The sequence below is a fragment of the Xenopus laevis genome, chromosome 4L, assembly GCF_017654675.1.
Source record: "Xenopus laevis strain J_2021 chromosome 4L, Xenopus_laevis_v10.1, whole genome shotgun sequence".
In the NCBI taxonomy this organism is placed as follows: Eukaryota; Metazoa; Chordata; class Amphibia; order Anura; family Pipidae; genus Xenopus; species Xenopus laevis.
The window spans coordinates 7,593,594-7,616,227 of NC_054377.1; the positions used below are offsets into that span (position 1 = coordinate 7,593,594).

Genomic DNA, 22,634 nt, shown 5'->3' on the forward strand with positions numbered 1-22,634 from the left:
GACATTACGACTTCCTCAAAGTCCCTCAGAAGTTTGTGTGTAGATTTCCGTCCCTGGGAAGAACAGATACCGGAAGTTGCTGTGGAAAATAAGTTTGCGCCAAGCGGCAGCAGAGAGAAGCCGAACGGGACTATTTCCGGCATGAGCTGGGTGTGACGTCGTGGGTGCGGGGGGAAAGTTCTGTGGGGACGGCAGGAAATGGGCCGCGGAGGAGAAAGTCGGGCAGAACGGTAGTTGCGGAGGCCGGTGAGTGAGGCGCTGGCGAAAGGCTCCTCTTATTAGTCACGTGTCAGTCAGCTTGTTTCACTGTGTGTACTGATAACTGTGTTATGTTTTGTACTGACAGCTGTCTCATAGTACTGGCACACTGTGTGTGTGTGTGTATCCACTTATATCTAAATATATATATAGTTTGTGTGTGTGTTTGTGTCAGACAGTAATCAGAGATTTACACCCTAATCCCTGTGTGTGACAGGCAGTAAGGGGTGATCCACTTCCCAAGTTTTGTGTGTGTGTGTGTGTGTGTGTGTGAGAGAGAGAGAGAGAGAGAGAAGATCCACATCCCAAATACTTTGTGTGTGTGTCAGACAGTAATAGGAGATCCACATCCCAATCCGTGTGTGTGTTTGTGTGTGACAGACGTTAAGGGGACATCTACATGCCAAGTACTGTGTGTGTGTGTGTGTGTGTGTGTGTGTGAGAGAGAGAGAGAGAGAGAGACAGGCAGTAAAGGGATATACACTTTCCAAATACTTTGTGTGTGTGTTTGTGTCAGACAGTAATCATAGCTGTACACCCTAATCCCTGTGTGTGTGTGTGACAGACATTAATAGGAGATCCACATCCTTGTTTGTGTGTGTGTGAGCATTAAGGGAATGTCTACATGCCAAGTACTGTGAGAGAGAGAGAGAGAGAGAGAGAGAAGATCCACATCCCAAGTACTGTGTATGTATTTGTGTGTCTGTCAGACAGTAATAGGAGATCCACATCCCAAACCATGTTTGTGTTGTGTGTGACAGACGTTAAGGGGACATCTACATGCCAAGTACTGTGTGTGTGTGTGTGTGTGTGTGTGTGAGAGAGAGACAGCATTAAGGGGAGATCCACATCCCAAGTACTGTGTGTGTGTGTCAGACATTAATAGAAGTTCTACATCCCAAATACTTTGTGTGTGTCAGACAGTAATAGGAGATCCACATCCCAATCCGTGTGTGTGTTTGTGTGTGACAGACGTTAAGGGGACATCTACATGCCAAGTACTGTGTGTGTGTGTGTGTGTGAGAGAGAGAGAGAGGCAGTAAGGGGAGATCCAATTTCCAAATACTTTGTGTGTGTTTGTGTCAGACAGTAATCATAGATGTACATCCTAATCCCTGTGTGTGTGTGTGTCAGACAGTAATAGGAGATCCACATCCCAATCCTTGTTTGTGTTATGTGTGACAGGCGTTAAGGGGACATCTACATGCCAAGTACTGTGTGTGTGTGTGTCAGACATTAATAGAAGTTCTACATCCCAAATACTTTGTGTGTGTCAGACAGTAATCGGATATCCACAACCCAATCTTAATCCCTGTGTGTGTGTGTGAGAGGCAGTAAGTACTTCCCAAGTAGTGTGAGGGGACATCTACATGCCTTGTACTGTGTGTGAGAGAAGGGGGAGATCCACATCCCAAATACTGTGTGTGACGGGCAGTAAGGGGACATCCAGATCCCAAACAGTGTGTGAGAGTGAATGGCATTATCTGATAACCAGAACTACAGGGCAGAAGATAACTGGCAAGCCCCTAGTTCAGTGACGAGCAGGCAGAACACTATATACTGTAACTGTACAAGCAGGACCCAAAGGCACCAGGGAGCGATGGCTGGAGGCCCATAGTGTGAATAAGACACACATATATAAATGCAGCAGATCACACAGGAGGTATGTGCACTTGGGAGATAACTACAGGCACTGACTGATGAGACAGTGACAGGTACATACCAGACACACCTATACACCCAAATAAGTGCAGGCAAAGGTGCCAGTAAATCTCCACCTGGAACAACACAGGCTTCTTATATATGAATTCACCCATCACTTGCCCCGATGCCCCCGTGTAACACCCACTAGCACCCACTGTAGTGACTCCCCCCCCCTCAGCTGCACCTGTTTGCTTGTAAGAAATAAGAGTAAAATAAGATTAATATGTTGCACTCAAGAAGCGAGTCGGTTACACCCCCACACGTGTGATCAAACGCAAGAAGCAGCATGTGATGCCAACGCTTTCCCAGAACTCCACACCCAATTGTAGCACACGCTGTGCATTCCATTAATCATCCACCAGGGGACTGGGGCACAGGTACAGGGGGTTAACCCTTCCAGTGCTGCAGCCTAGGGTAAGGATGGCCTGATTATACCTAGCCAGGGAAATGCTGAATATTATAGTTCAGCAGGACTTGCAGAGTCATAGGTTATGCATCTCCTCCAGCTTCCCCATCGTATAGGGCCCCTGTAGCCTTGCTACACTGAAAACTCAGGGGGACCCACAGCAAATACAGGACTTGTTGGAAAGGAGTATTGCTGTGAGCTTTTCGGTGCTACTACTGCCAGTTGCAATGCCCCGTATTCACATGAAATGACCCTAGCAACCATGCATTGATATGACTAAGAGACTGCAATATGAATAGGAGAGGCCTGAATAGAAAGAGGAGTAATCGGTAATAACCTTAATAACCTAATAAAAAGTATCAGTAACGGTAAATTTGTAGCCTTAAAGAGCATTTGTTATTTAGATGGGGTCAGTGACCCCCATTTCAAAGCTGGAAGAGACAGAAGACTAGGCAAATTATTCATAATCTATAAAAAAAAAAAAATAATGAAGACCAATTGTGGCATTCTGTTGTGAATTTTCGGGTATTTATACATGAAATTGTCACTCTTTCATCTGATGTGATTTCTGGAGGTATTACAACTGTGTTTTTTTTGGGGTTTTATAAATTAAATTGCTTCAGTGTCTTTTTTTTCTCAGAATGATGAGATTTGTGCTTTAGGAACAGCTAAAAGAAATGTTTAGCTACCGGTATCTATATATTCAATATTTCTCCCATAGTGGGCATAGTCACAGCACAATCCAGCAGGAACAGTCCCCTAAGTTTGCTCATAGTCTGTACAGAGATATCACATAAAACTATGGCAGCATAGGTATTCCCTGTACTAAGCACAATTCAGCAGGAACAGTCCCCTAAGTTTGCTCATAGTTTGTACAGAGAGATCCCATAAAACTATGGCAGCATAGGTATCCCCCTGTACTAAGCACAATTCAGCAGGAACAGTCCCTAAGTTTGCTCGTAGTCTGTACAGAGAGATCCCATAAAACTATGACAGCATAGGTATCCCCTGTACTAAGCACAATTCAGCAGGAACAGACCCCTAAATTTGCTCATAGTCTGTACAGAGAGATCCCATAAAACTATGGCAGCATAGGTATTCCCTGTACTAAGCACAATTCAGCAGGAACAGTCCCCTAAGTTTGCTCATAGTCAGTACAGAGAGATCCCATAAAACTATGGCAGCATAGGTATTCCCTGTACTAAGCACAATTCAGCAGGAACAGTCCCCTAAGTTTGCTCATAGTCTGTACAGAGAGATCCCATAAAACTATGGCAGCATAGGTATTCCCCTGTACTAAGCACAATTCAGCAGGAACAGTCCCCTAAGTTTGCTCATAGTCTGTACAGAGAGATCCCATAAAACTATGGCAGCATAGGTATTCCCCTGTACTAAGCACAATTCAGCAGGAACAGTCCCCTAAGTTTGCTCATAGTCTGTACAGAGAGATCCCATAAAACTATGGCAGCATAGGTATTCCTCTGTACTAAGCACAATTCAGCAGGAACAGCCCCTAAGTTTGCTCATAGTCTGTACAGAGAGATCCCATACAACTATGGCAGCATAGGTATTCCCTGTACTAAGCACAATTCAGCAGGAACAGCCCCTAAGTTTGCTCATAGTCTGTAAAGAGAGATCCCATAAAACTATGGCAGCATAGGTATTCCCTGTACTAAGCACAATTCAGCAGGAACAGCCCCTAAGTTTGCTCATAGTCTGTACAGAGAGGTCCCATAAAACTATGGCAGCATAGGTATTCCCTGTACTAAGCACAATTCAGCAAGAACAGTCCCTAAGTTTGCTCATAGTCTGTACAGAGAGGTCCCATAAAACTATGGCAGCATAGGTATTCCCTGTACTAAGCACAATTCAGCAGGAACAGTCCCTAAGTTTGCTCATAGTCTGTACAGAGAGATCCCATACAACTATGGCAGCATAGGTATTCCCCTGTACTAAGCACAATTCAGGCGAGCAGGCGTGCTTCTTTAAAAAATTAAGCCTGAAGTCGAAAGTTGGCAGTTGAAGGTGGCAGGCAGGGAGAGCAGGAAGAAGATCTCAACCCGGACCCACCCACCACCAGCAAATGGGAGTGCAGGTATCAGGCCATCCAGCACATCACTACTCCCTATAATTCCAGTAGCCTCTATATAAACATACCATGAACCCCCCGAGCAGTTTAGCACCCGTCTCCTTTATGGAGTAACTGTTAGAGGCACATTTATCAAAGGTTGAATTTCGAATTCGTGTGTGTTTTTAAAAACTCCCGTGAACTGGAAATTTATTTAAAAATAAAAAAAAAAGTAATTTGTAAAACCCTGTTGAATAGGATCGACCCAAAATCTAAAATTCGAATTCGTGTTTTAAAAACCGGAATTGAGTTTTTTCTCTGAAAAAAAAGTCGAATGTCAGGAAGGCTGCAAAAAACAACAAATTTGTCCCAGGTCTTCTACCCATTGACTAAAACAGCAATTCGGGAGATTTTAGGTGGCGAATAGTCGAATTTGCGTTCTTAAAAGGCCAGATTATGATAAATCCCAAAAATCTGATTTGAATTTTTAAAAAAACTTGAATCTAATTTGAACAATTCCCTAGTCCTAGTTGACCGTTTTGACCATAAAAAAAAACTCAAGTCTAATTTTCAATTCTATCCTTGATAAATCTGCCCCTTAGTGGGTTCTTCCCATCCCAAGGCAGGTATTCTCATTGCATTGAGACAACCCAGTCTGATCCAATCACTGGGGTCTCCTGCTACATTAAAGGGGTTGTTCACCTCTGAGATAACGTTTAGTATGATGTAGAGAGGGATATTCTAAGACAATTTGCAATTAGTTTTCATTTTTTATTATTTGAAGGTTTTTGAGTTATTTAGCTTTTTATTCAGCAGCTCTTCAATTTGCAATTTAAGCAGTCTGGTAACTAGGGTCCAATTTACCCTAGCAACCATGCACTGATTTGAATAAGAGACTGGAATATGAATAGGCCTGAATAGAAGGATCAGTAATAAAAAGTAACAATACATTTGTAGCCTTACAGAGCATTTGTTTTTTTTAGAAGGGGTCAGTGACCCCCATTTGAAAGCTGCAAAGAATCAGAAGAAAAAGGCAAATAACTATAAAACTATAAAAAACAAATAATGAAAACCAATTGAAAAGTTGCTTAGAATTGGCCGTTCTATAACATAATAAAAGTTACCTTAAAGGTGAACCACCCCTTGAAGAACTGTTTATATCGTATGAGGTGTCTGATAATAATCTGCTTTTTGTTCCCCATCAGGTGCTGCTGGTGAGTCCCCCCCCCCCCACCCCATTACTATGAGTATCCTGAACCCAAGGACCAGTTTGGAGGCAGGAGATTCAGACGACGCCTGCTGTGCGGCTATGGCCAGTGCTTGCTGCTTAAACACCAAGGAAGATTGTGACAGCCCCTCAACTGCTCTCCCCAGCGGGACCCCACAAAGCTTGGAAGTGGAGGAGGTTCAGGGATATGACGTGGAGTTTGATCCTCCCTTAGAGAGCAAATATGAGTGTCCCATCTGCCTCATGGCTCTGCGGGAAGCTGTACAGACACCTTGTGGCCATAGGTTTTGTAAAGCCTGTATCGTTAAATCTCTCAGGTGGGTCACCTGTCTGAATTTGTCTTTAGAGGCTCTGTCATCCCTTTAACTAAATGTCAGACTAGGGGGTTGTTCCTGCTGAATTGTGTTTAGTACAGGGAATACCTATGCTGTCATAGTTTTATGGGATCTCACTGTACAGACTATGAGCAAACTTAGGGGCTGTTCCTGCTGAATTGTGCTTAGTACAGGGGAATACCTATGCTGCCATAGTTTTATGGGATCTCTCTGTACAGACTATGAGCAAATGTAGGGACTGTTACTGCTGAATTGTGCTTAGTACAGGGGAATACCTATGCTGCCATAGTTTATAGTATCTCTCTGTACAGACTATGAGCAAACTTAGGGGGCTGTTCCTGCTGAATTGTGCTTAGTACAGAGGAATGCCTATGCTGCCATAGTTTTATGGGGCTGCATTCTGGGGGCGTGCCTTTGGTTGATAAGCAATAACCCCTGCTGGCTAAATTATAACCCTGGATCCTCTCCCTGTGTTATTGTATATGTGTCCTTGCCCCTATAAACTACATGTCACATGTATGAAATAAGGTCACTGGTCCTGCTGAAGTTCTAGGACAGCAAATTAGAATTCACCCCAAGAGCCTTCAAGATTGACTCAAGCTGTTTTGGGGCCAGTGAGGGAAAACAAGGGACTAGCATCAAGGTGGCTTGCCTATATAATTAATGGCTATTAGAAATCTAAATGTACTTGTCCTTTAATGAATATTTTTCAATGGGATTTACACAAGGGGGTTGTTATGAATTTGTGAACCATTTCCCTAGACATCAGAATAGAACATTTCCCCAGATGGGAGGTGATTGGCCAAATCCTAGAGCTGCTGTACAACAGGTGTAGCCCCAGGTAGGAGGTGATTGGCCAAATCCTAGAGCTGCTGTACAACACGTGTAGCCCCAGGTAGGAGGTGATTGGCCAAATCCTAGAGCTGCTGTACAACACGTGTAGCCCCAGGTGGGAGGTGATTGGCCAAATCCTAGAGCTGCTGTACAACAGGTGTAGCCCCAGGTGGGAGGTGATTGGCCAAATCCTAGAGCTACTGTACAACAGGTGTAGCCCCAGGTGGGAGGTGATTGGCCAAATCCTAGAGCTGCTGTACAACAGGTGTAGCCCTAGGTGGGAGGTGATTGGCCAAATCCTAGAGCTGCTGTACAACAGGTGTAGCCCCAGGTGGGAGGTGATTGGCCAAATCCTAGAGCTGCTGTACAACAGGTGTAGCCCCAGGTGGGAGGTGATTAGCCAAATCCTAGAGCTGCTGTACAACAGGTGTAGCCCCAGGTGGGAGGTGATTGGCCAAATCCTAGAGCTGCTGTACAACAGGTGTAGCCCCAGGTGGGAGGTGATTGGCCAAATCCTAGAGCTGCTGTACAACAGGTGTAGCCCCAGGTGGGAGATGATTGGCCAAATCCTAGAGCTGCTGTACAACAGGTGTAGCCCCAGGTGGGAGGTGATTGGCCAAATCCTAGAGCTGCTGTACAACAGGTGTAGCCCCAGGTGGGAGGTGATTGAGCAGAATCCAGGGGCGGAGAAATGTTCCACTTCTTCTTTTTCCAACTTCTGTTTTTTCAATTTCAGGGACGCAGGTCAGAAGTGTCCGGTAGATAATGAGATTCTTATGGAGAACCAGCTGTTCCCGGACAACTTCGCCAAGAGGGAAATCCTTTCTTTAAAGGTGAAGTGCCCCAGCCAGGGCTGCACAGAAACCATGGAGCTGAGACACCTGGAGGTGAGGGAAAACGTTGCTTCTTGTAGTTCCATCGACTCACTATGAGGACAGGCCTTAAAGGAGTGGTTTACCTTTAAGTTAACTTTTACTATGATCTATTCTAGAGAGTGATATACTGAGAGAATTTGCAATTTGTTTTCATTTTTTATTATTGAAGGTTTTTGAGTTATTTTGCTTTTTATTCAGCAGCTCTTTAATTTGCATTTTAAGCAATCTGGTAGCTAGGGCATAAATTCCCCTAGCAACCATGCATTGATTTGAATAAGAGACTGGAATATGAATAGGAGAGAGTCTGAATAGAAAGAGGAGTAATAAAAAGTAGCAATAACAATACATTTGTAGCCTTACAGAGCATTTGTTTTTTAGATGGGGTCAGCGACGCCCATTTGAAAGCTGCAAAGAGTCAGAAGAAAAAGGCAAATAACTAAAACTATGAAAAATGAAGACTAATCGAAAAGTTGCTTAGAATTGGCCTTTCTATAACATAATAAAAGTTACTTTAAAGGTGAACCACTCCTTTAAGTTATCTTTTAGCATGTTACAGAATGGGCAATTCCAAACTTCTTCAGTTGGTCTTTATTATTTATTTTTTATAGTTTATTTATTTGCCTTCTTCTTCTTCTGATTCTTTCCAGCTTTCAAATAGGGGGTCACTGACCCCATCTAAAAACAAATGCTCTGTAAGTTCACCTTTAATTTTTATCTTGATAAGTTACATTATGCCGTATTCTTAGCAGCTTATCAATTGATCTTCATTTTTTTATAGTTTCAGAATTATTTGCCTTCCTCTTCAGGCTCTTTCCAGCTTTCAAATGGGGGTCACTGACCCCGGTAGCCAAAAATATATTGCCCTCTCCTATTCATCGTCCAGTCACACCATTGGCTAGTTGCTATTGCGAATTAATTTATAGCAACCAGATTCCAGCTTCTGAAATTCCAAATTGGAGAGGTACTATACAAAAAGTAGTTTAAAAAAAATACACAAAAAGAAAAGTCAAGTGTAAAAAAAAAAAACATAATTTTTTTTAGTTTAATTTTAGTCCATTTTAAAGGTGAACTACACCTTGAAAGAGAACATTTATACTAAGTATAAGTGGATTTTCTACCAGCACCCACCACCCTGTTTAAAAATAACATTTTATAGTCTCTACACTTCCATCCTCATAAAATCCCCATGATGGTAGATGGTTTCTCTGTTTATAATTAACATTTCTTATTGTTCTTACTGTAATTCTACTTGGTGTAAACCAGGTCTGTGACCTATACACGTCTTGTTCTGTTATATGGGTATATAGAGTATTAAAGGGGTAGTTTGCCTTTAAATGAACTTGATATGAAGTAATATATTGAGACCATTTGCGGTTGGTCTTCATTTTATATTTTCCTTGTTCGATTATTTAGCTTTCAACAGCTCTCCAGCTAGGTATCTGGTCGCTAGGGTCCAATTTAACCCCTGACAGAACACACAAACACACACACATTTATGATATTGGCAGTGTACAATTGCTAATATCATGAAAAAGTAAATAAAAATATATCTTTACAATGCAAAAGTGCTCCTAGGAGCAGATGGGTACATGACAAACCTTGTCTTTTGTTGGAAAGCAAATATCTGTGGTTATTTATCTCTAGAGCAATTTACTTTCATGGGTTGTGCTTGAAAAGTCCGTCTCTATATGAATTCATTTTGCAGCGTCACTTGGGGCAGTGCCAGTTTGCCAGCGTTGAATGTAGCCAGTGTCAGGGCTCCTTCCCAAAGTCTCGCCTGGAGAAGCACATGGAGCACGAATGTGGAAGGAGGAAGATATTCTGCGATAATTGTGGTCTGGCCATGGCGTATGAAGACATGTCGGTATGTACTTCTTAGAGCTGCCTCTAGGGGGAACTTAGATTGGGATCAATGCTGCGGATTATGGGTGGAGCTAAAACTGTCATAAAGAGTGACTGAAGTTTATCAGAGCACAAGTCACATGCCTGGGGGCAGCTGGGAAACTGACAATATGTCTAGCCTCATGTCGGATTTCAAAATATGAAAAAAGCTGTTTGCTCTTTAGAGAAATGAATTTCAGTGCAGAATTCTGCTGGAGCAGCACTATTAACTGATTCATAAAAAAAAATAAAAAAAAGTGTCCCTTTAAAATATCAGTGGTGTGTTGGTCACAAGTTGTACCTTTCCTGCAGTTGTAGTTAAACCAGTCGTAGTTCTCCCCAGGCAGCAGTTCCCACGAATGAACCTGATCCCAAGTGAATATCTAGAATCCCTGCCATAAAGCGAGCCAGGGACTGCTGTGTTTTGACTAGAAAGAAAGTAGAGGCAGTCAAATAGCTTCCTGGAAATAAATATATATAGTGTGGCTCATTTATAAACATTGGTCAAATTTGCACCTGGGCAGTAACCTATGGCAACCAATCAAAGGTTTGCTTTTATTATCCAACCGACAGCTGCCTGTAAAAAGCCAGTTACTGATTGGTTGCTATGGGTAACTGCCCAGTTTTTATAAATGAGCCCCAGTAAGTTAGTTAGGTCTCACTGTGCTTTCTCTCCATTGTTTTCCTCTCTCACCCTTTTGTTTTTCCTGTGTTTTAGGGACATGAACTAATATGCCCTCTGGCCTATGTGACGTGTGAATACTGTCAGACCAATCTCATCCGAGAGCAGGTAAGTGACTCTTTGCAGAAACAACAGCAGGAAAATGAATTGGTGTTTTAGAAGGGTTAGATCAGCTTGCAGTCCAAACAGATGCAAGATCTACTACACACAGTGACCCCAGACCTAGTCAAATTTAAAGGGCACCTGTTGGGCAAAAATATTATCCTCAAACAAAAGTGCAGGCTAATAGAGCCAGCGCTCCGATTGGGGGTAACAGTAGTTTTTTTTTAAATTGCCCACTGCCGACACTAGGCCACTCGCTTCATGGGGGAGCTCCCCGTGTGAGCGGCCATGTTTTATATAGTGCATAATGCGCGACTTACGTCTCACGTAAGTTGCAACATTTTGCTCTTTATGTACATGTGTGTGCCCCAACATGGCCACTTGTACTGGGAGTTGCCAGGGAGTGCGGGCTCTGTTATCCTGCACTTTTGGTTGGGGATAATATTTTTGCCCAACAGGTGCCCTTTAAATTTGACAAGGGTCCCCCTATTTTGTGTCCCGACTGCACCAGAGTATAGTGTTTTAGTGCTGCTAAAGCACCAACAGTTGGGAAATACCAGCCCAGCCTCCCTGGTTCCAAGAGGAATTCTCTGCATTTAGAATGGATTTATGTTTTCGACCCTCAGGTCCCTCAGGGATGTTGGGGAGTTCACAGTCGTTGGGTTTACTCCAAATCTATCCCTCCTCCTGCATTATGTAGAGCTAAACTCCGTATATTTCTGCTTTGCTTACAGATATTGGGGGGTGTTTGTGTTTCAGATGCCGTCTCACTACAGTATGGACTGCACCATGGCTCCAATCCCCTGCATGTACTATGAGTTTGGATGTACAGAAAAGGTATGTTACTTTTTCCCTTCATGGTAGAGTCCTGCAGTGGGTCGGGTAAAAAAAAGGGGGCACCTTACAGAAATAGGGGGGGATTTTCAGGTGCCGGGTATAGATGTGAGTTTTGTTGCGGGTCTCATCTAAATTTCTTATGTAATATTGTCTATATTTTACTCCTTTTTAAAGTTTCTGTCCGTCTTTTGTTGATGTCACTTCCGGTTTGCAGCAACATCACTTCCTGTTTCATGGTGGTCAGTGGGTTGCGGGTCAGGTTGCGGATAAGGCTGTTGTGGGTCCGGGTCGGGTAGCGGATCAAAGTGGGTAAATATGCAGGTTCGGGTTTTAGAAATTGGTTCCGCACAGGACTCTACTTCATGGTATTGGGTCAGTATGTAGTGAGCATGGGCCTAAACATTTAATTTGCATATGCTCCTGTTAATTCCCCACCCCCATAAATGAGCTGCAGCGGCAACACTAAAGGGATCAAGTTCATTCCCCCGACACTGGGAGGGGGCGTAATACTAAAACATTTCCACTTCTCCTCCTGAAAATTCAAGAAACAATCTTCTTGACTTCTATTTAACTTATTTACTTTACAGCATCACGCCACATCATTCTATAATGATCTCTTCTCTAAGATCTCTTCTCTGATCATTCTATAACGATCTCTTCTCTAATCATTCTATAACGATCTCTTCTCTAATCATTCTATAACAATCTCTTCTCTAAGATCTCTTCTCTAATCATTCTATAAAGCTCTCTTCTCTAATCATTCCATAAAGATCTCTTCTCTAATCATTCTATAAAGATCTCTTTTCTGATCATTCTATAAAGATCTCTTCTCTAATCATTCTATAAAGATCTCTTCTCTAATCATTCTATAAAGATCTCTTTTCTGATCATTCTATAAAGATCTCTTCTCTAATCATTCTATAAAGATCTCTTTTCTGATCATTCTATAAAGATCTCTTCTCTAATCATTCTATAAAGATCTCTTCTCTAATCATTCTATAAAGATCTCTTCTCTAATCATTCTATAAAGATCTCTTTTCTGATCATTCTATAAAGATCTCTTCTCTAATCATTCTATAAAGATCTCTTCTCTAATCATTCTATAAAGATCTCTTCTCCGATCATTCCATAAAGATCTCTTCTCCGATCATTGTATAAAGATCTCTTCTCCGATCATTGTATAAAGATCTCTTCTCTAATCATTCCATAAAGATCTCTTCTCTAATCATTCCATAAAGATCTCTTCTCTAATCATTCCATAAAGATCTCTTCTCTATTCATTCTATAAAGATCTCTTCTCTCATCATTCTATAAAGATCTCTTCTCTAATCATTCTATAAAGATCTCTTCTCTGATCATTCTATAGAGATCTCTGATCATTCTATAGAGATCTCTGATCATTCTATAGAGATCTCTGATCATTCTATAGAGATCTCTGATCATTCTATAGAGATCTCTGATCATTCTATAGAGATCTCTGATCATTCTATAGAGATCTCTGATCATTCTATAGAGATCTCTGATCATTCTATAGAGATCTCTGATCATTCTATAGAGATCTCTGATCATTCTATAGAGATCTCTGATCATTCTATAGAGATCTCTGATCATTCTATAGAGATCTCTGATCATTCTATAGAGATCTCTGATCATTCTATAGAGATCTCTGATCATTCTATAGAGATCTCTGATCATTCTATAGAGATCTCTTCTCTGATCATTCTATAGAGATCTTTTCTCTGATCATTCTATAAAGATCTCTTCTCTGATCATTCTATAATGATTCCTAGTGGCCAGAAAAAAGAACTGCAGGACATGCATCATAGTGGTTCATTTACTCCTGTGTTGTGGAACAGGATTTTCTCCCTATGGATACAATAAAGGGATTCTGATTTTTATGGTGTAGTTTTTATTTCTAAATGATTCTGTTTATATTGTAAATAATTCACTCTACAATATAAAATTTCATTCCTGAACCAGCAAGTGTATTTAGTTATAATATTGGTGTGTAGGTGCATCTCAGTTCATTTTGCCTGGTCATGTGATTTCAGAAAGAGCCAGCACTTTAGGATGGAACTGCTTTCTGGCAGGCTGTTGTTTCTCCTACTCAATGTAACTGAATGTGTCTCAGTGGGACCTGGATTTTACTATTGAGTGCTGTTCTTAGATCTACCAGGCAGCTGTTATCTTGTGTTAGGGAGCTGCTGTCTGGTTACCTTCCCATTGTTCTGTTGTTAGGCTGCTGGGGGGGGGGAACTGACAATATGTCTAGCCCCATGTCAGATTTCAAATTTAAATATAAAAAAAATCTTTTTTTTTTCTTTTTTTTTTTGAGAAACTGATTTTAGTGCATAATTCTGCTGGAGCAGCACTGTTAACCCTTTAAAGTACTAGTTAAAGTGTTTCAGATGTTAATCTAGCGGTGTCTTTTCTTTTGTTTAGATGCAAAGGAATGATCTAGCCCGGCATCTGCAAGACTTCACCCAGGCTCACATGCGCATGATGTTCCAGACCCTGCGAAGCTTCAGCACCACTCCCACCAGCCATATCTCCGATATCTCATTCTGTGACCCCAACCAGTTTGAGCCTGTACCCCTGTCCGTAGCACCCGCCCACCCTTCCCATATGCCTTCTCATCAAGACTGCAGTCAGGAGACCAGGAACCTGCGGGAGACCATTGAGCAGCTGGAGGGACGCCTCGTCAGGCAGGACCACCAGATCCGTGAGCTCATAGCCAAGATGGAGACTCAGTGCACGTATGTGAATGAACTGAAACACACCATCCGTTCTCTGGAGGATAAACTACTCGACGTAGATGGGCATCACTGCAACGGGGTCTTTATATGGAAGATCAAGGGTTTCAGTGGCCTCCAAAAAACCCAAGAAGAAGAGAAGCCGGTGGTTATTCACAGCCCGGGGTTCTACACCGGGAAACCTGGATATAAGCTTTGTCTAAGACTCCACCTCCAGCTTCCCAGCGCCCAACGATGTGCCAATTACATCTCCTTGTTTGTCCACACCATGCAGGGGGAGTATGATAGCCTCCTACCTTGGCCACTCCATGGAACCATCCGTCTGTCTATCCTTGACCAATCAGAAGGCGCCATTATCCAGGACCAAGAGGAAGTGATGGACACCAAACCAGATCTGCTGGCTTTCCAGAGGCCGACCACTCAGAGGAACCCCAAAGGCTTCGGCTACGTCACTTTCATGCACCTCAATACACTGAAGCAGCGGCAGTACGTTAAAAACGACACTCTCTTCGTGCGCTGCGCGGTGAATATTCACCTGGATGTGATCAGCCCCCGCCGGGAGGGTTTCCAGCCTCGCAGTGGAGACGGGGCCCAATAATCTAGTCTGGAAACCATTGGACTGAAGTGCAGCTTAATGATCTGCAGTTCTTGCCTGCTGCACAGTGACTTATTCACAACTGAACAAACCCAATTAAATCATAGTGGCAAATTTACATAAATGCAGATTTTTTTTTTTCCGTCTTACTGCCTGATACTCAATATTATACCGGCCTACTGGTGTATAGATATCAAGGTGTTCTATTACCCAAAGGAGTCTGTAAGATATGACTACTGTCTGGCACTCGTATTTAAAGGGATACTGTCATGGGAAAACTGCTGTACTGCAAGTTGGAGTGATATCATCCCCCACCCCCAACAGTTCCTGTTGCTTACCTTATTTTCCGTTGCATCCGACTTGACGCCTGCGTTTTGGTGCTGAGCGTTGGATCCGGCACAATTGCGGTAAGATCGCCCATGTAGGTGTACCCTTAAGGTGGCCATAGATGTAGAGATCCGCTCGTTTCTCTCCCTGATATGACCACATTTAAGTGGGTGATATTGGGCTGATCCGATCGTGAGCCCTAGGGCCCAATGATCAGATTATAATGGATCCGATACGGGCAGTCGGATCGCGGGACCACATAAACGCACAGATGCACCCACGATCCAACAGGATTTTTTAATCTGCTCGATCGAGATCTGACCGACTTTCAGGCAGATATTGATCAGGAAAGCCCATCAGATGGCCCCACACACGGGCCAATAAGCTGCAGACTCAGTCTGTTGGCAGCTTTTATCGGCCCATGTATGAGAGCCTTTACAACAGAACAATGGGAAGGTAACCAGATAGCAGCTCCCTAACACAAGATAACAGCTGCCTAGTAGATCTAAGAACAGCACTCAATAGTAAAATCCAGGTCCCACTGAGACACATTCAGTTTCATTGAGTAGGAGAAACAACAGCCTGCCAGAAAGCAGTTCCATCCTAAAGTGCTGGCTCTTTCTGAAATCACATGACCAGGCAAAATGGCTGCCTACAGACCAATATTATACATTTAAAAAAATACACTTGCAGGAATGAAATTTTATATTGTAGACGAAATTATTTGCAGTGTAAACAGTGTTATTTAGAAATAAAAACTACATCATAAAAATCATGACAGAATCCCTTTAAATAGGATTTATCATCTTTCCCATTGGAAACGATATACTACTGGACTCTTTAGTGGAATACAATAAGGATCATTTACTGAACTGGGAGGTCTGTGGCTCTTTTCAGGCCTTTGCAGATTGCAGTTTGTTGCTGTGATTGGAGGCTAGACAGGGGGTAACTATAGAGGAAGCAGACCCTGAGGCTGCAGGAGGCCAAGAGGTATAGGGGCCCCATCCGGCCCTAATTCTTATACAGTTTCAATAAATATTGGTAAAACAAGTCAACCTCTAGACATTTTGGGGGCCTGAAAAACAATTTGCTGTGGGGCCCAGTAATATCTAGTAACGTCGCTCCCATTTAAGAAGTCCCAAGTGGACAGAATAACATGTAAAAGTTTTTTTTTTTTTAAGGGTCGTTTCACCTTTAAGTTAACTTTTTAGTATGTTATAGAGTTGCCCATTCTAAGCAGCTTTTCAGTTGGTCTTCATTATTTATTTTCTATAGTTTATTTAATTATTTGCCTTCTTCTTCTGACTCTTTTCAGCTTTCAAATGAGGGTCACTGACCCCATCTAAAAAACAAATGCTCTGTAAGGCTACAAATGTATTGTTATTGCTACTTTTTAATTCTTATGTTTCTATTCATGCCCCTCCTATTTATATTCCAGTCTCTTATTCTAATCAATGCATGGTTGCTAGGGTCATTTGGATCCTAGCAACCAGATGGCTGAAATTGCAAACTAGAGAGCTGCTGAATAAAAAGCTAAATAACTTAAATAATAAAAAAATAAATAAAAGGCAATTATAAATAGTCACTCACTCCATCATACTTCAAAGCTAATTTAAAGGTGAACAATCCCTTTAATGTTCCAAATAGGTAAAGTACATAGTTTCCAGGCAAATAAAACAACACTTTATATATTGATGATCTTGTCTCTTTAAACAGAGTAGTTAGACAGAACTCCATATATTGTAAAGATCTTTATTGTATTCATTTTATAAGAGAGTTGTAATTTATTAAGTACTATCAGGGCCGACATTAGAAATCACGGGGCCCCATATATCAACATTTTCTGGGCCCCACCCACCCTGGCGCCCAAGCCCCGCCCATTCCTCATCACAGTTAAAAGACCACACAGACATCAGCGATAAGAAAAAGGAACCCCCCTCCCACACACAAGCTATAAAAAGCTATTGATGGTCAGGGCCCCCTTATAAGTAGGGATGCACCGAATGCAGGATTCGGTTCGGGATTCGGATTTTTTCACTAGGATTCGGCCAAACCAAATCCGAATCCTATCCTAATTCTATTTATATACGCAAATTCGGGCGGAGAGGGAAATCGCGTGACTTTGTCACAAAACAAGGAAGTAAAAAATGGTTTCTCCTTCCCACCCCTAATTTGCATATGCAAATTCGGATTTGGTGGGGGTTCGGCCGAATCCAAAATAGTGGATTCGGTGCATCCCTACTTATAGGTTTTAAAAACAACTATTGGCGCCAGGGCCTCCCATAAAAGTTTTTTTTTTTTTTTAAAAAAGCATTAATGCCAGGGTAAAAAAAAATTGGGGCCCCAAAAAAATATTTTTTAAAAAAAACATTGGTGGCAGGGGCCTATAGAATATTAAAATAATACATTGGTGGCCAGGGGATTAAAAATAATTTAAAAAAAAACACAAATTGGTGTTGAGAGGAATTGAACTCGTGACTTTGGGTCTTTTCGCCTCTTTGGGAGTTCGGCTTTTCGGCACTTCCACATTTTAGGCTGTTGGGATTCAGAAATGGCTGCAAATTTTCGGCACTCACAAGGGGGGGGGCTGGTTCTTTTATAAGTGCAGCACGGCCGGGCCCCCCTTCATGCCCGGTTCCCTCTTTCCACCCCTGATGGCGGCCCTGAGTACTATACATACAGTTGCTTTATAGGTTCCATCAAATACAGTTTCCTTGTTCAGCCCATTTTCGGGAGGTGTAATTTAACATTCAGTCTGCAGAGGGCAGCAGATACTATTGCATTATTGAGATTTTTATTCAGCAGTCTGGTAGCTAGGGTCCAAATTATCCTAGCAACCATGTATTGTCTTGAATAAGAGACTGCGATATTAATAAAATAGGACCTGAATAGAAAGAGGAGTAATAAAAAGGAGCAATAACAATTATTGTGTGGCATTACAGAGCATTTGTTTTTAGATGGGGTCAGTGACCCCCAGTTGAAAAGCGACAATTCAAAAACTATAAGAAAAAATGAAGACCAATCAAAAAATTGCTTAGAATTAGCCATCCTGTTACATACTAAAATGTAACTTAAAGGTGATCTCTTTAAATCCTCACCCTAAATCAGCAGATTATACAAGTGCTGGCTGTGTGCTGCACTGGTTTCTTTGTCGCCATGCAGTATACATCTGAACCAATTAATAAATCCCTATACTTATTACATGTTTGATTTATAGAGACGATTGCAATTCCTGTGCTGAGAGACGTGGAAAAAGACTGTGGTGGAGAGTATATAGTGGATAATGTACCCCCTACTGTAATTTATAAAGATATCATGTCACCGAGGAGTTATGTGACCATATAAAATTCGGCCGAGTGCTTTTATACAGTTCACATAACTCCGAGGTGACTTCTAATATCTGTATAAATTACAGTAGGGGTTACATTATGCATTATCTACATTTTGTGTGAAATGGAGAGAGGGGGGTGGAGGGGTAGGCGTCCAATTCGGCAGCTGGGGACCCCTGTTATAAACGGTACTTTCTGATGTCAGAACGCGCCGTTTATAAGGATATAATTTACAGTCTGGTCCCATAGGGAAATGACCAGACTGTAGATAGTGTATATAGTGAATAAAGTGCCCCCTCTTGTAAATTATAAGGATATTATAAATTACCGAGGAGTTTCATGACCATATAAAAGTACGAGGTCACAGTACATGGAACTCTGAGGTAACTTCTAATATCCTCATATTTTACAACTGGGGGTACTTTATTTATTATAATACACACGTTTTAGTGAGTCATGTGACAAATGACATCAGAACTCACCGTTTATAACTGATGACATCAGAACTCACCATTTATAAGGATATAATTTACAAGATAGTCATGGCTTTTGTGTATTATATAGTGAATAAAGTACCCCCTCTTGTAAATTATAAGGATATTATAAGTTACCGAGGAGTTTCATGACCATATAAAAGTACGAGGCCGAAGGCCAAGTGTTTTTATACAGGTCATGGAACTCCGAGGTAACTTCTAATATCCTCATATTTTGCAACTGGGGGTACTTTATTTATTATAATACACAAGTTTGAGTGAGTCATGTGACAGAAATGACATCAGAACTCACCGTTTATAACTGATGACATCATTACTCACCGTTTATAAGGCTATAATTTACAGGATATTCATGGCTTTTGTGTATTATAAAGCTATAAATGACCCCCTGTATTTAACCCCTTCCCTTCAGTTATACAGTGGTGCCAGTACTCGGTATTACCAGAGCAGGCGCTGAATTAAAAGTAAAAATTAAAAGTAAAAGTGATATGAAGAACTATTTGGCCTGATACACAAACATAGATATAGATTAATAAGGAGACATCTCATTCCTCCCACTGCTCTCTCAGTATTAGCGGTGCTGCTGGGAGGAGCAACACTCCGTTGGCAAGACTTGCAGGAACAGGAAACGCTGCAATACCACAAATAAAGTCTCGAACATCAGATAAACCGGCCCTGGATTTCCCTTCTGACTCGTTTGTTTCGGAGAAACCTGCAAACCCCACGCGTCTGGAGGATGCGAGTATCAGGCGGCTGTTTGTGAAGGCGGAGTCACAAGTACCTCCCCCCCCATATCAGCCAATTGGTGCAACTTACCCCAACTGTTTGCCCATTTAGGACACACTACCATTGGTGCCTATGGATTATATTGTCCCACTATACAAATTCACTCATTGATAAAAGTTTAGAATGGCCTATTTGATATAAAATATTAAAGGGGTGATTCACCTTTAAGTTAACTTTTGGTCTGTTATACAATGGCCAATTCTAAGAGCTGCTAAATAAAAAGCTAAATAACTAAAAAAACACAAATAATGAAAAATGAAAACCAATTACAAATTGTCTCAGAATATCCCTCTATACATCATATTAACTGTTAATTTAAAGGTGAACAACCCCTTTAACTACATTTAAACTACAGTACCAATTCCATGTATAATACCCCAGAACACACAGCAGGATAAATACAGTGCCAATTCCATATATAATACCCCAGAACACACGGCAGGATAAATACAGTGCCAATTCCATATATAATACCCCAGAACACACAGCAGATAAATACAGTGCCAATTCCATATATAATACCCCAGAACACACAGCAGGATAAATACAGTGCCAATTCCATATATAATACTCCAGAACACACAGCAGATAAATACAGTGCCAATTCCATATATAATACCCCAGAACACACAGCAGGATAAATACAGTGCCGATTCCATATATAATACCCCAGAACACACAGCAGGATAAATACAGTGTCAATTCCATGTATAATACCCCAGAACACACAGCAGATAAATACAGTGCCAATTCCATATATAATACCCCAGAACACACAGCAGGATAAATACAGTGCCAATTCCATATATAATACCCCAGAACACACAGCAGGATAAATACAGTGCCAATTCCATATATAATACCCCAGAACACACAGCAGGATAAATACAGTGTCAATTCCATGTATAATAACCCCAGAACACACAGCAGGATAAATACAGTGCCAGTTCCATATATAATACCCCAGAACACACAGCAGATAAATACAGTGCCAATTCCATATATAATACCCCAGAACACACAGCAGATAAATACAGTGCCAATTCCATGTATAATACCCCAGAACACACAGCAGATAAATACAGTGCCAATTCCATGTATAATACCCCAGAACACACAGCAGGATAAATACAGTGCCAGTTCCATATATAATACCCCAGAACACACAGCAGATAAATACAGTGCCAATTCCATATATAATACCCCAGAACACACAGCAGATAAATACAGTGCCAATTCCATGTATAATACCCCAGAACACACAGCAGGATAAATACAGTGCCAATTCCATATATAATACCCCAGAACACACAGCAGATAAATACAGTGCCAATTCCATGTATAATACCCCAGAACACACAGCAGGATAAATACAGTGCCAATTCCATATATAATACCCCAGAACACACAGCAGATAAATACAGTGCCAATTCCATGTATAATACCCCAGAACACACAGCAGATAAATACAGTGCCAATTCCATATATAATACCCCAGAACACACAGCAGATAAATACAGTGCCAATTCCATGTATAATACCCCAGAACACACAGCAGATAAATACAGTGCCAATTCCATATATAATACCCCAGAACACACAGCAGGATAAATACAGTGCCAATTCCATATATAATACCCCAGAACACACAGCAGATAAATACAGTGCCAATTCCATGTATAATACCCCAGAACACACAGCAGGATAAATACAGTGCCAATTCCATATATAATACCCCAGAACACACAGCAGATAAATACAGTGCCAATTCCATGTATAATACCCCAGAACACACAGCAGATAAATACAGTGCCAATTCCATGTATAATACCCCAGAACACACAGCAGATAAATACAGTGCCAATTCCATATATAATACCCCAGAACACACAGCAGGATAAATACAGTGCCAATTCCATATATAATACCCCAGAACACACAGCAGATAAATACAGTGCCAATTCCATGTATAATACCCCAGAACACACAGCAGGATAAATACAGTGCCAATTCCATATATAATACCCCAGAACACACAGCAGATAAATACAGTGCCAATTCCATGTATAATACCCCAGAACACACAGCAGATAAATACAGTGCCAATTCCATATATAATACCCCAGAACACACAGCAGATAAATACAGTGCCAATTCCATGTATAATACCCCAGAACACACAGCAGGATAAATACAGTGCCAATTCCATATATAATACCCCAGAACACACAGCAGATAAATACAGTGCCAATTCCATATATAATACCCCAGAACACACAGCAGATAAATACAGTGCCAATTCCATATATAATACCCCAGAACACACGGCAGGATAAATACAGTGTCAATTCCATGTATAATACCCCAGAACACACAGCAGGATAAATACAGTGCCAGTTCCATATATAATACCTCCATCTGCCAATGAGTGGGGGTATTTGGGAGGTGCCGTTTATCAACAGCCCAGGGGATCTTTAGTTTGAACCACTGTGTGAGCTCTGCAGCCAAGGGTCCTTTTAGTTGAACATTTTCATCATATACTGCAGCTCATACATCAGTCGTATATTTGAGAACTACAATTACCCAGCAACTCGTTGGCTTCTAGGGCATGCTGGGAGTTTATGTAAATGTCTGCGCTGCTAGGGGCCCCTATTCTCAGAATTCTATTCCTGATTATACAAAGAGAGATTTTCCTGGAGAAGGGGCCCCCGGACAAGTCACTTATTGTACCTTCAGACCCGTTTCCCAGTTTCCAGGGTGAATTGAGAGCGTGAGCTGCGGGGGCATTAGATGTGCAATAAAACATTGAGCTCAGACCCCCGGCCCCTCTCATTCCAGCTGTTCCTTTCTCTGCTCCATGTATTAATGTGTTGTCTCCCTAATCCCCAGCTGCACTCGTGCCCCCCCCATCTCTCTGCAGATCGTTGCTATGGGCTGTTGCTATGGGCTGTTGCTTTTGGAATCAAAGGGAAACTGCACACACATTGTAAAAACTATCCATATTATCCATACGCCCGACTAGGGAGGTGGGACATTTGAAGTTCTGCTTTTTCGGCTTTCCAAAGCCGCCCGAAGTTTCCTCGTGAGGCAACTTTGGGCGACTAAAGAAAATGAAGTGTTCCGAGTGCCATCCCGCTGGC

At 41.7% G+C, this 22,634-nt stretch overlaps 1 protein-coding gene across 1 annotated transcript; it reads left to right on the forward strand.

Annotated features, from left to right (window-relative positions):
- Positions 1-14,676, forward strand: traf6.L (TNF receptor associated factor 6 L homeolog). Its single transcript, NM_001092879.1, is given in 7 exon segments — positions 1-246; positions 5,642-5,981; positions 7,570-7,720; positions 9,414-9,572; positions 10,308-10,379; positions 11,133-11,210; positions 13,653-14,676. Coding segments are annotated over 6 exon segments (1,671 nt in total). The 5' UTR covers positions 1-246; positions 5,642-5,679; the 3' UTR covers positions 14,562-14,676.
- Positions 14,677-22,634: the final 7,958 nt, after the last annotated feature.